The sequence below is a fragment of the Capronia epimyces genome (assembly GCF_000585565.1).
Source record: "Capronia epimyces CBS 606.96 chromosome Unknown aczIQ-supercont1.2, whole genome shotgun sequence".
Lineage (NCBI taxonomy): Eukaryota > Fungi > Ascomycota > Eurotiomycetes > Chaetothyriales > Herpotrichiellaceae > Capronia > Capronia epimyces.
The window spans coordinates 3571607-3583974 of NW_006912905.1; the positions used below are offsets into that span (position 1 = coordinate 3571607).

Sequence of the window (12368 nt, forward strand, 5' to 3'; positions counted from 1 at the left end):
ATGCCCTAGATCTGCAGTGTAGCAATCGAGATGATGAGCAATCTCTGGTTGGTCGATGGGTCGGCGAGCATAGAGCTGAATGGGTTAGGTGGTCTTGTTCTTGCATGGCATCAGTATAACGAAACCAAGGCAAACAAGGTGTTTTATATGCTCATTCTAATGCCTCTTCCGAAAGGGCATCCATCCAGTCGCTATCAGCATACTCCGTACTGGGGTCTCGCAAGCGGGCGGAAATTTTAGTCTCATCGTGACTGCGCTGAACCGCATCCATCTGGCTATTGTATACCTAACTATACTGAGTATAATACGTAACGTCGCCGACCACCATCGTAGAACTTCCCAGTGAATAATATCTACAGGCAACTACAGGCGTTCTCCGGAGATCATGAAGATTACTCCGTGCTCCGTACTCTGTATTATTAGTGCATGCAAGGCTGGCGGTGTATCGTCGGCTAAGGCTACCAAGCTGTACGGATTCTTAGTACTGGCGATGGCCCGTTGACCCGATTGGGTGGCTAGCCTCATTTATCTTGAACTTTTCGACGTCTCGGCGCGTTTCCTTTCTGCCATGAGCCGGCGATTCCAACACATGCTCGATGCCAGTTTATTGTCCATGAATCTGCAGCTGTGACAATAGCCATTTGAGGCTATTGAACAATCGACAATCGAAAAACCTCCATAATAAACATCCCCTCGCTTCCTCACCCGACTTCCTCCTCATCACAGCGCCACCACAGCACACAGGTACACAGGTACACGCTTCCCTTCGGCATAACCGTCAACTATCCCTTTACCATGGCTCTCGCTCTTCATATGCCGACAGCTGGCTGTGAGCATCTAAACAGCGAGACAGTCGAGCAGATCCGCCAGTTTCGGAGTTCCCCCACCAATGGCATCGATCCAAACTTTGCCCAGTATACATGCTTGCAATGCTCGATGCCAGGAAGCTTCCCCAGTCTAGACAAGCACTTCTCCGAAACGCAGCACGGGTTTGCCGTCGGCCAGAAATCCGTCTACTGTGCAGGCTGCCATGACCTGGTCTACGACCCGGCCTTGCTGGGCAACGGCAAGAAACGCAAACTCACAGAGACCAGTGACGAAGACGACTCCTACTTGACCGCCAACACTGCGCAACGGCCATGTGGCCGCAGCGGTGTGCGAGGCTTATTCAACCTCGGCGAGACTTGCTACATGAACGCCGTCCTACAGATGATGGTGCACAATCCGCTGCTGGCCAGCTACTTCCTCGGCATGGGCCATCCGATTCACACGTGTCCAATCTCCAAGGAACCGGAAAAGAAGGACGACGCCTCCGACGAAGAGGAACAGGCCTCCGAGGACCAGGACCAGAAGAAAGAGCTGCAAGTCTGCGTGGCGTGCGGAATGACTGACCTCTTCTCGGACGTCACCATGGTTGACCAACCCCTTCCCGCGCACGCCGTGAATCTTCTTTTCGCGTCTTGGAAGAACATTCCCGTGAGTGTTCCCTTTCCCTTCTGACAATTTCGTTTCCTATTTTGCTCGTCGTGCTGACCATGGTGGCTGGCGCAGCAAATGTCCGGTAAGGGCCAGCAAGATGCCCAAGAATGGTTCATGTACATCATCGACCGGCTGCACGAGGCTGTGGCGCAGTACTCGACTCCGGACCAGACGAACAGCGTCAACGAGGCCAATGGTATTCCGCCCATTGACAAGCAATGCGTGTGCTTCTTCCACAAGGTCTTCTACGGCCGCTACAACAGCCAGATCATATGCGACACCTGCCATACCGTTTCGTCTCGAGAGGACGAGTTCTCTAGCATCAGCCTCGACTTCAAGAAGCAGGTTAAGAGGAAGAAGAAGGCCGCCAAGGACGCCGCCGCTGCCGCCGCTTCTGCTGCCACCAACAAGGCCGACAAACCTCCTCTCAAGATCGCCATCCCTAACCTACACGAATGTCTGCGCAGCTACACGGCTCCTGAACCGCTGAGTCCGGAACAATACAACTGCACCACGTGCGACGCGCGACGGTCCGCCAGCAAGCAAACCCGCCTACGTAAGCTGCCGGCCATCATGTGCGTGCATGTCAAGCGGTTCGGCATGAAACAGGCGGGCAGCGGTGTCTGGCTACCAGAGAAGTACGAGGGAAAGCTCGAATTCCCGCTGCAGCTGGACATGGGCCCGTATACGACCAAGCCGCCGTCGCCGATGGCGACCACAACTAATGGTGGCGAAACGAAACCCGACGCCTACATGTACGATCTGGATTGCGTGGTCGTGCACCAGGGCGAGCACGCGCAGAACGGCCACTACTTTGCCTTCTGCAGGCAGGACAACAAGTGGTTCCGTTTCGACGACGAGATCGTCTCGGCCACCACCACTGAGGACGTCTTGAGGCAGGAGGCCTACCTGTTGTTTTACTCGTTAAGAAGCCTCGAGAAGGTATAGGCGATGTGGAGGGGGTTGGGGCACAGCAGCGCATAGTTCAGGATAAAATGAAGGTGAAGGTGAAGGTGAATGTGATAAATATTCGCCAGTCCATGGCAAATTGTGTTTTCTCATTCGGGGTTCTTTTTGGCTAAATCAATGGTTTGCGAAGCTGTAAAGCCGACTTGCTCCCTTGAACTTCCCCCCCCTCACTGCTTCTGTGGGCGAGCTTGCGCTCATAAGGTCTCCCTGGATACACAGCGGTCATGGACTGGAGGCGGTTCTTGATTGTTTGCATAAAAAAGGACGATGGCATTTTATGCATCGGGATGCGCGTTTCATGTCCAGCAGGGGCCGCGACGGCTCAGTCCGTTAGTTCGCGTCATGTAGAAGACTGCCAAGTCCTTTTGTTGATTAGTAGCCGCCCGTGCAGTACAGTGGGGGAGCAGGATGGCCAGCGCAGAACGACAGAGCCTTGTGACCAAACTGCATGGGGCGATGGAGCTAACAATGTCTCTGGAACAGAGTAGCGGGGAAACTGCGCGTTGGCGCCGGAGCTGTTCATCAATCGAAGATTTTTCTTCTGTGGAGGCGAGCATTCGGAGTACGGATACAGAGTACTCGCACACAGGCACAGTAGTTAGCAGCTGGAGAAGAAATAATGACTGGTGACTGGTAACCGAGGCAGACCGTCGCGATAGTCCCTGAACAGTGAACAGGGAGCTGCCCGCCATCTCCGATGCCAACTCGGTATCTATCGTAAAGTTCACGCTGTCTGGAGGTGCCGGGGAGTGAAGTCGGGTGAGACGGCAATGGGAGGGCGTCGGTCCAAATTTTGGCCGATACGAGAACTAACTGTTAGTCATTCCCCAAGCCATTTGAGAGAATTTTTTGCAGGGCTCCGCAACTAATAGGACTTATTCGGAATATCGACAGTGGCTGGGAGGAAGGATCGAGATTCAGGCACCTCATATGGAGTAGGTAACAGGAGGTGACAGTAGGGTCAGTAGTAAGAATAGGATTCTCGGCGGGTTTCTACCGCGTTGGGTGGATGCGAATATGGATCTGTGACCGACTTCTTTCCGTGTCTAATCGGTCTCTGAGAACATATCAGGTCAGTGTGATAGCAACAAAACCGCGGGGCCTGTGCGTACGGTGTGCGGTGTACGGATAGACAGTCCGGGACTGGAAGCACGGAAGGAGGGTTGGGGATCAGGTACCGGAGTACGAATACTTCGTACTTCGCTGCTTGACTGAGGCCGCAGTAGGATGAGGAGTCAGGCGACGACAGAAGAGATCGGACGATGTGCCATTTGTATCCGACCGCTGCTTCAGACCAATATCCTAGTGGCACAAACGGTTCAATGGGAGGAGCAGACGGGCGGGAGAGCAGCTTAAGCGATTTGAAGAGGATGGAGGCGATCGGCCGATCATCAAATGTCAGGTAGGAGGTAGCTAGGTACCTACCTAGGTTACGGAGCACTCTGTATGAAGTCCCGTATACGCCAGACCCAGACGTGACGGGCGCATTGTGCCTACTCTGTACAGAGCACAAGGAGGTGAGGACCAAGTGGTGGGCAAAGCACTTCCTATTTTTGTCACTGATGTCTGTTTCTCACAGTATGTATACTGTGTGATGCGAGTTATTGAACTTACTAGCAGTATGGAGGGAGCATTGATACTGTCTGGACTCTGGACTCTGAACTCTGGACCGTCCCCAGCCTCCTCCTAGCTTCCGACTCACCTACCTACATGTAGGTACTTACAGCGCCAAGAGTAGGTAGGCATCAGCAATCCCCACACGCTGCAGGAGTATTATGTACAGAGGCACCTACAGAGGTACCACTGGCACCACTGGCACCTCTGGCTGAGATATCGACGATCGTTCCCGTTCGTGGTCAGGCCACATTGGATGTCTACAAGCTTCGAAGCGCAGTTAGTACGTGCTAGCTGCCAGACGCATGTACCCCGCCACCACTAATTAATCATTAATAATTCATGTGTTACTGGAGTGACTACTGGCAACTGGCACCTCAACTCGCAACTGTTGTGCCTAAAGTGGTCTGCGCCGTCTGCGCCGTCTGCGTCCAGAGCACACCGCTTAAATTGACGGTCCCATACCACCTGACTGTCTCTGTCGGGACACGCACTCTCTCTTGGCCATAGGCGACTCACCCTTAAATCCGAGGTGATAATGCACAATACTCGTCCCAATGCAGCATGTGGTGCTGTGTCGTACTCCTACGTAGGTGCAGAGCCACCAGAGCGTCCCCTGTAATGACATCATGTGCTGTGAGATTCCTGGAGTTGCCGGGAGTCATCTGAGGTCGACTCCTTTGCGCCAGTCAGCGTCCAGTCTGCGGTAGCAAGTCAGACGGTAGTGGTGCGAGTCGATGTCTATCCGTACGTACTCCGACACTCCGTCCCTCTCAGTCACCGCCTGGGCCGGCGTGGGATGGAGGGTGCCGCCCTTTGTCAGCAGAGCCTGAGGATGGTAGGTGTAACATAACCGCCCAGTGGCGGCCCCGTTTCTTTGGCGTCTGTCAGCATTCATTCCCCATTATTCCGAAGGCAATAGAAGAGCGCAGACCGTCATCAGCCATGTCCTTTTCCATTCCCTCTTTGCCGACTTATCCACATTGAGCGCATCAACACCCGTCGAGCGTGAACGGCTAGGCTAATCTGTAGTGCGAAGAGCCCGAGCCCGAGCCGGACCCTGGTCAACTGCACTGGAGTTTGGACTCAGAATTCTCTCGCCTGACCTGCAGTGTCTGGAGCCTGGCTTGGCGCCCTGTTCCGACTCTGATCCGTCCAATCAGCCGGCGCCCTCTTCGTGGCCTCGTCCTCTATCCAGCGCCTTGCTCACCCGACACGGCGACAACCAGATCTCGAGCAACACATGCACCACCCATAGCGCATCCGAGCACTCCGGTTACCCATGAAAAATGCCCTCCACAACTAACCTAATCGGTCCGTGTCTGTGGCGCGCTCGCGGTCGCTGGCGCCGATGACTCGATCGAGTCAACTCAAGCTCTGCTTTGTTCATAATATATCGCCCTGGCCTCTTCTGGTAAGGGCTTGGGCTCCCTCTCACTCGATTGATTCTTGTCCTCCTTCACACGCCCGTCCATTGCTGCAGTGCGCAAGACTTTGTCTTCCTCCCTGTCCTTTAGCTGTCGCTGCTCTCGCGCAAACCTCTATTGCGACTCGCTCCTCACCTCCGGACACCCTCTTGCCTACCTTGAACGGAAACCCCCACGTTCTATCGTACTGTTCCGGGAGGCCCCCTCATACTCATACTGTCCCTGGAGACTCTCGGTCGTTTGAAGAGAGTGGGTGGTTGTGGCTGCGCCATTGGCATACCAGTAGGATCGGCTGATATATCCTGGGGATTGCTTCAGCCGGATGTTACCCTCGAGACATACTATAGCAGCTGTGCTGCTCTACCTGGCCCTGTCCACCACGGCCCACGGCGACGATGAACACACCGGTATGGATATGGGCAAGGGCGTCGAGACCCACGACAAGGTCCCCCTAGATGATAATGATCTATACAACCTCCCGAGCTATGCCGGGTTGGGCATGCATGGGAATATGATCCTGGCGCATATCGTTCTCATGGTGCTGGCATGGTTCTTGGTCCTACCCATCGGTAAGTTCGTGAACCAGGTGGAAGACAGGAGCACTGACGCAAGCAGGCGTTGTATTCAGCGTTGCTCGTTCAAGGTTTGCACTGCCGGTCCAGTTCCTTTTCCTCATCCTCAACGGTCTGGGAGTCTTGTTCGGTACCGTGTACAACATTAATACTCCGGACCTGTACGAAAATAATGCCCATCACAAAATTGGCTGGATCGCAACGTGGGTTGTAACCGCCCAGGTCATCATGAGCCTCTTGTTCACCTATTCTGGGAGACGAAAGGCCCCCGAGGCACCCGCTGCGGAGCGAGTAGCCTTCTTGCCTGTGTCAGTGGAGAATATGACTCACCACAACGCCCATCCTTACAAGAACCACCGCTGGTCAGGGGACAGCGGCCAGGGGACTGAACAATCATCCACCCTCCACAGCCGAGACGGTTCTCCCGCAACTCCCCATCGTCGCGACACTTTTGACGACTTCGAGAAACCGGAGCCTGAGCCTGAGCCGGAAGATGAGGATGAAGAGCCGGCAACGCCAGGATCGCGCCCGAGCTCTCGGTGGCGCATTCATGTCGTCGACAAGTACCTGTCCGCCCGAGTCCCGAATCTGCTTTCGGCTAAGCCGTTGCGAATCTTCGAGGTGGCGTACGAAATCATCGACAGGACGATTCTGGTGCTCGGCTTTATTGCATTGACCACAGGAGGGGTAACATATGCCGGCATCTTCGTAAGTCTCCCCCCGCATCCTGAAAGCCGGGCGCAGTCGCAGTAAGGACCCTACTGACCATCGACAGCGAGGCAACAACATCTTCAACGGACTTGCGCACTTTATCAAAGGAGGAATCTTCTTCTGGTACGGATTGCTGACACTTGGACGTTGGATGGGCTGCTTTGCCGATCTGGGCTGGGCTTGGAACATCAAGCCGGCCCGCAGCCAGGTTGGCCAATGGAAAGCAGCCGTGCCCTCCGCCGAGTTCGTCGAATCCTTTGTCATCTTCCTCTATGGCAGTACCAACGTCTTCCTCGAACATCTTGCAGCCTGGGGTGGTGAATGGACCGCGCAGGATCTGGAACATGTGTCCATCTCCATCCTGTTCTTCGGCGGTGGCTTGGTACGTTTCTCAAATCCAGGAAGCCTGCTCCTGAAAAATGGCTAATCATTTCGCAGTGTGGCATGCTTATCGAGTCAAAGTTTGTCCGAGGATGCCTCAATGCCGCCGTTGACAACATGCCGGTCCGAACGGAGGTGCATCCCAGCGACGCGCTTGAACTGCGCACGCCTCCAAAGCATTACACTACATCCCTTAACCCAATGCCGGCATTGATCATACTCCTCCTGGGTGTCATGATGTCCTCTCATCACCAAAGTTCGATGGTGTCCACTATGGTTCACAAGCAATGGGGCACTATGCTCGCCGGCTTCTCTGTGGCTCGATTGTGCACCTATATCGTCAACTACATCGCACCTCCCACGTCGGTCTACCCCTCCCGACCACCCACTGAGCTGGTCTCCGCATTTTGTCTGATCTCCGGCGGCCTTATATTCATGGCCAGCACGAAAGACGTCATTCACTATATGGAAAGCGCCGATCTTATGGCCATGTTCGTTTTCACCGTCACCATGGGCTTGACCGCCTTGATCATGTCTTACGAGATCATTGTGCTCTCTCTGAAGGGCTGGGCCAGTCGGAAGGAGCTCCATAGAGCCCAAATATCCTCGCGATACTGAAATCGCCGCCCATTGACTGTGTCTTTGGCCAACCATCAACCCAGAAAAATAAAAAGAAGAACACGAAAAAAGGGGGTAATACGACACCTACAGGCTTGCATTCTCGCAATCATTTGCTGGCTGGCAGAAGAGATTCTATACTTACACTCGCGAGCGATACCCCTTTGACGACCTTTGATTATGACCTACTGGGACACTAATGACACGGGATGGAGTTACTGCCTGCTGCACGATACCCCTACTTTGACACTGGATGATACCCAGACTGCATTGTTATAGAGAGTCCGTAGCGAGAGTCCTGCTGCTTTGCGGACAAGGCACTCGTTGAACATAATACAATCACACTGCTAAACTGATCCCCTCTAATTCATCATATGGCTCGATGATCGATGTATATATATATATATATAGAGACACAACTGCAGATCATAGGACCATCATTTGCTGGGTCGGCACGGCCGGGTGATTTACTGTATTGGACGATGCGGTTCTCCGCAATTTGGTAGGCGTTCGACCACTTCCCAGACAGTCGACCTTTTGGACTCTTCAGTGTATTCGTGGTACGCATTTTCATCACGCACAAAAATCCAACCGCGATGGCGTACGAGACAAGGGCGTACACTGGACTTTGTTGATAGACACTTCGGCTTCATCTCCAAGACTTCACGGGAAAGCGGAACTGTTAACCTCTCCAGTACCAGAAGCTGTGTACAAGATCCTTCGCGTCTCAAGGCCTACCGCCGCAATGGCAGCCCCCAGAATAACCACCAACAACCTGAGTCTGCCTCTCCCGACGCGCCTCATCAACATATCCCGCTTGCGCTCCTACCTCTTCCGACTCCCGCTTTTCACGCGCCTCATTCTGCTCGCCATTGTCGCGTTCTGGGTCCTCGAACTCCAGAGTGTGTGGAGCGTGATTCAGTGGGGTTCCCTGACCCCTAAAGAAATAGGCTTCGGAAGCATGTACAGGCTGAACACGTTTGCTCTGATACACACGGGCTTTTGGCATATGTTGTTGGACACGGTATGCTTGATACCTTTGCTCGAAAGGTTCGAGGCCGAATGGGGGACATTGAACAGCCTGGCGCTTTTCATGGGCCGTAAGTCTTGCCGGATTCCCAGAAAGCGCAAGAAAAAGACTGGAATACCAGTGTCAAATGAGAGGTACTGATGATCATTACAGCGCTGGGCCAAATACCCGCGGGAATATATTTGTTACTGGACGGCGTTATCCTTCGAGACAATACACCAGTCCTTGGTGCTAGGTACGAAAACCATTGAACCTTTTTAGGCTGGCATAAGAGGAACGACTGACCTCTGGGACTAGTATATGGGTGTTCCTTCTGCTGGCGTCTGAGGCGATCAAAACATACAAGACCAATCCTTATATCGAGTATGCGATCCCTCCCCTTGGCAGCGGATGAAGTCTACAGTATGAGCTCTCTGACTGATGGCTCTTGATAGGATTTCCGGTTACAAGATACCGACCTGGATTTCGCCTCTGGCCATTTTGGTGGTCACATCTGTGTTGATCCCCAACGCATCATTTCTTGGTCATTTGTCCGGCTGTATCACAGGATATGTCTGTAGGTACCTCCGCAGTGCTCTCGCACTCATTCATCCCATACTTCTCCATCCCCGCTGACAAGGAACCAGGGGGTCTAGGGTACATTCGATTCCTTGCCCCTCCAGAACGAGTTCTCCGCTGGATCGAAGGGAAACTCAACCTATTGGGCAGGTTGCCACATTACGTCTCGGTGGACCAAAAGACCTACGGCCGATATGGTGTACTTCCCTCCAGTTCGACCAGTGGACCTGGTGAGCATGTGAGTCCTATCGGCCTAGGCTGGGTGGGAGGTGCCAGCGGACAAAGGCTTGGGCCTTAGGTTGTACGCCTGCAACTCTGGATCTTGACATGAGCTTCGAATATAGTATTATACTGGGACAGGCTGGTTGGCTAAATATTGGGGACTGAAAGGACGGGACCCTTCAAAAACGGGGGTTGATGTGTATAGACTGCCTTCGCATTGTATACTAATGACGCTATGAGGAGAACCGCCATAGCAAATGTTTGACGCCTCTTTGAAGATCGAGGCTGCATGCACAACCAAAGTCCAAGCAAGTGACGAGTAGCACTACTGAGTCGCAGGAGGCGAGAAGGCTGCGGCGGGTGAACCTCGGCATATGGCATCTAGTACAGATTTCGTCTATAAACGGGCCACACTGAGCAACCTCGATAGACGGCGGCGCTGTGCTGAAGCGTAGACCGGCCGAGCCAGGCCAAGATGGGACTGATACGTGAGTACATGTAGTATTCCGACGACGACTGACATCGTTTGGCACTGAGAGAACTCTGACTTGTGCCCTAGGCAACTCCATCTCCCGGCTGCGCAAGGACGACCCGCGCCTCTTACGGATCCCCCCATACCTTTCTGCCCTCTGCATCCTAGGAGGCATTGTCTGGATCCTCCTGCTCCCTCTGAACGAATACTCGCGGCAAACCTATATCTCCGAAAACGCGCTTTTGCCCGGTCAAGTGCATACCTATTTCGGTGGAAGCGAGCAAAATGTCTTCCGTGCATATCGCCAGGAATTGGCTACAGTTCTGGGGCCCGCATCAACCTCCAGTGGGAATGTCACAATTTCAAAAAAAGAAGAGAGAGACTGGGAGAACAAAAGAAGTGTGAAGATACAAGAGTTGTTCCGCAATGCTGGCTTGAAGACCGCGAGCCAACATTATTCCTACACCTCTTCTGGTGAGACTTACGAGGGCGTAAATGTCTACGCAGTACTCCATGCTCCGCGGGGCGATGGAACAGAGGCAATCGTGTTACTTGCACCCCTGAAGAACATCGATAACGACCTCAATACCAACGGCGTACCTCTCTTGATCTCACTTGCAAGATACTTCAAGCGATGGTCTCTTTGGTCGAAGGATATCATCTTCCTGGTCACCCCCGACAGTTTCGCCGGGCCACAAGCCTGGATCGACGCATACCATTCCACACATGATCCTCGGACCGTTGAGGACTTGTCATTGAAGTCCGGAGCTCTCCAGGCCGCCGTTTGCATTGATTATCCATTCGAACATCGGTTCGAGACTCTTCACATTGCGTATGACGGCATCAATGGGGCGCTGCCCAATCTTGACCTTTTCAACACGGCGGTGACAATTGCATCGGGCCAGATGGGGATAGGCACCTCGATTCAGTTCCAACACACCTACACCGACCGAGACAGTCAGAGTTCATACCCGTCCCGGCTTCAGACGCTGGTGCGTGGGATGGCATCACAGGCACTCGGCCAAGCCACGGGTCCGCACTCCAGTTTCATGACATACCATATTGATGCCATCACTTTGACTGCCATTGGCCAGGGCTGGCAAGACGAAATGGCCTTCGGAAGGACGATTGAAAGTATCTGTCGAAGTCTGAACAACCTGCTGGAAAAGCTTCATCAGAGCTTCTTCTTCTATTTGTTGATGCAGTCCAATCGTTTTGTGAGCATTGGCACGTATCTCCCAAGTGCCATGGTTATAGCTGCCGCTTACACGATCATGGCAATCTATCTCTGGGTTTTGAGCGGCTACCGAGTGAAAGAGAAGCCAATTGTTGCGGTGAAGGGCAAGGCTGAGCAGAGCGGAAGAGAGAAAGAGGGCGATGCTGACGAGCAGACACGACCAGCTTTCGAGTATAGCCCAAAGGTTGAATTCAGCCCTCTTGACAGGCGACTCGTCCTTCCAATCACTTTGCTGGCTGCCATCCACTTGGCATCACTTATTCCCCTATACCTACTCACTTCGCTCACCCTCAAGGCCATCCCATCGACATTCTTTCTCCTGGCGTCATTCACCGTTGTCTTACCTATCATCCTAGCATCAGCTTTGCCCGAAATGCCGAACAACACCACTTTGCCCGCAGTTGCCGCACCGACCAACGAACAATATGTTCTGATCAAGTCCTTGAGTTTATTACTACTAGGCCTGTTCCTCACCGTGCTCGCGACTCTGAACTTCAGTCTCAGCATGTTTCTCGGCATTGTCTGTATACCGCTTGCATTTGTGGATCGGAATCCAGGCGGGGGAAGAGCCTCTATTCTTCAATATCTCCTTCTCCTCATCTTCAGCCCGACCGGCTTGGCCGCGGGGTTGGCCGCATATGGGTTCTTTTCCATTGGCCGGAATGACGTGCTTGTGGACTGGCTTCAAAAGCTGGCCTTTGGATGGGACGTCTGGTGGAGCTGGGGTGTGCCGGTGGGAGTATTGTGCATTTGGCTGCCGGCGTGGATTGTTGGCGCGACCCTGGTGGCGACTTCATGGTTCACGGTCGGGAGCACGCAAGAGAATCCACGTGCGGTGAAGAAACTGTCTACATCGAGGGTTCGATGACCGAGATCTATGTAGTAGGCAGGAAGATTCAACGAATTGGTAATATTGACGGTTTAAGCTCCCTGGGCATGTCATAAAGCCATGGAGCAGTAGAACCCACAATCGTGGATGCTGCGGTTTCTACTCCCTATCGACATGTAGACGCTGGGCTGGTCGGCTGCCGGTCGACGATTTTTGCGCCAGGCCTCTTCGACTGGGTTGAGAGCAGGC

General features: G+C 53.5%; 4 protein-coding genes across 4 annotated transcripts; all 4 read left to right on the forward strand.

Annotated features, from left to right (window-relative positions):
• Positions 1–795: 795 nt before the first annotated feature.
• Positions 796–2427, forward strand: A1O3_03091 (uncharacterized protein; the record flags this gene model as incomplete). Its single annotated transcript, XM_007733230.1, has 2 exons — positions 796–1476; positions 1552–2427. The coding sequence occupies 2 exons, from the start codon at positions 796–798 to the stop codon at positions 2425–2427; spliced, it is 1557 nt and encodes a 518-aa protein (XP_007731420.1).
• Positions 2428–5811: 3384 nt separating this feature from the next.
• Positions 5812–7771, forward strand: A1O3_03092 (uncharacterized protein; the record flags this gene model as incomplete). Its single annotated transcript, XM_007733231.1, has 4 exons — positions 5812–6058; positions 6105–6769; positions 6837–7154; positions 7211–7771. The coding sequence occupies 4 exons, from the start codon at positions 5812–5814 to the stop codon at positions 7769–7771; spliced, it is 1791 nt and encodes a 596-aa protein (XP_007731421.1).
• A 745-nt stretch (positions 7772–8516) lies between these two features.
• A1O3_03093 (glycosylphosphatidylinositol transamidase) lies at positions 8517–9657 on the forward strand (the record flags this gene model as incomplete). Its single annotated transcript, XM_007733232.1, has 5 exons — positions 8517–8871; positions 8955–9036; positions 9099–9164; positions 9236–9357; positions 9428–9657. 5 exons carry the CDS (start codon positions 8517–8519, stop codon positions 9655–9657), a joined length of 855 nt encoding a protein of 284 aa, XP_007731422.1.
• Positions 9658–10056: 399 nt separating this feature from the next.
• A1O3_03094 (uncharacterized protein) lies at positions 10057–12158 on the forward strand (the record flags this gene model as incomplete). The annotated part of the gene is made up of 2 exons (XM_007733233.1): positions 10057–10069; positions 10141–12158. The coding sequence occupies 2 exons, from the start codon at positions 10057–10059 to the stop codon at positions 12156–12158; spliced, it is 2031 nt and encodes a 676-aa protein (XP_007731423.1).
• Positions 12159–12368: the final 210 nt, after the last annotated feature.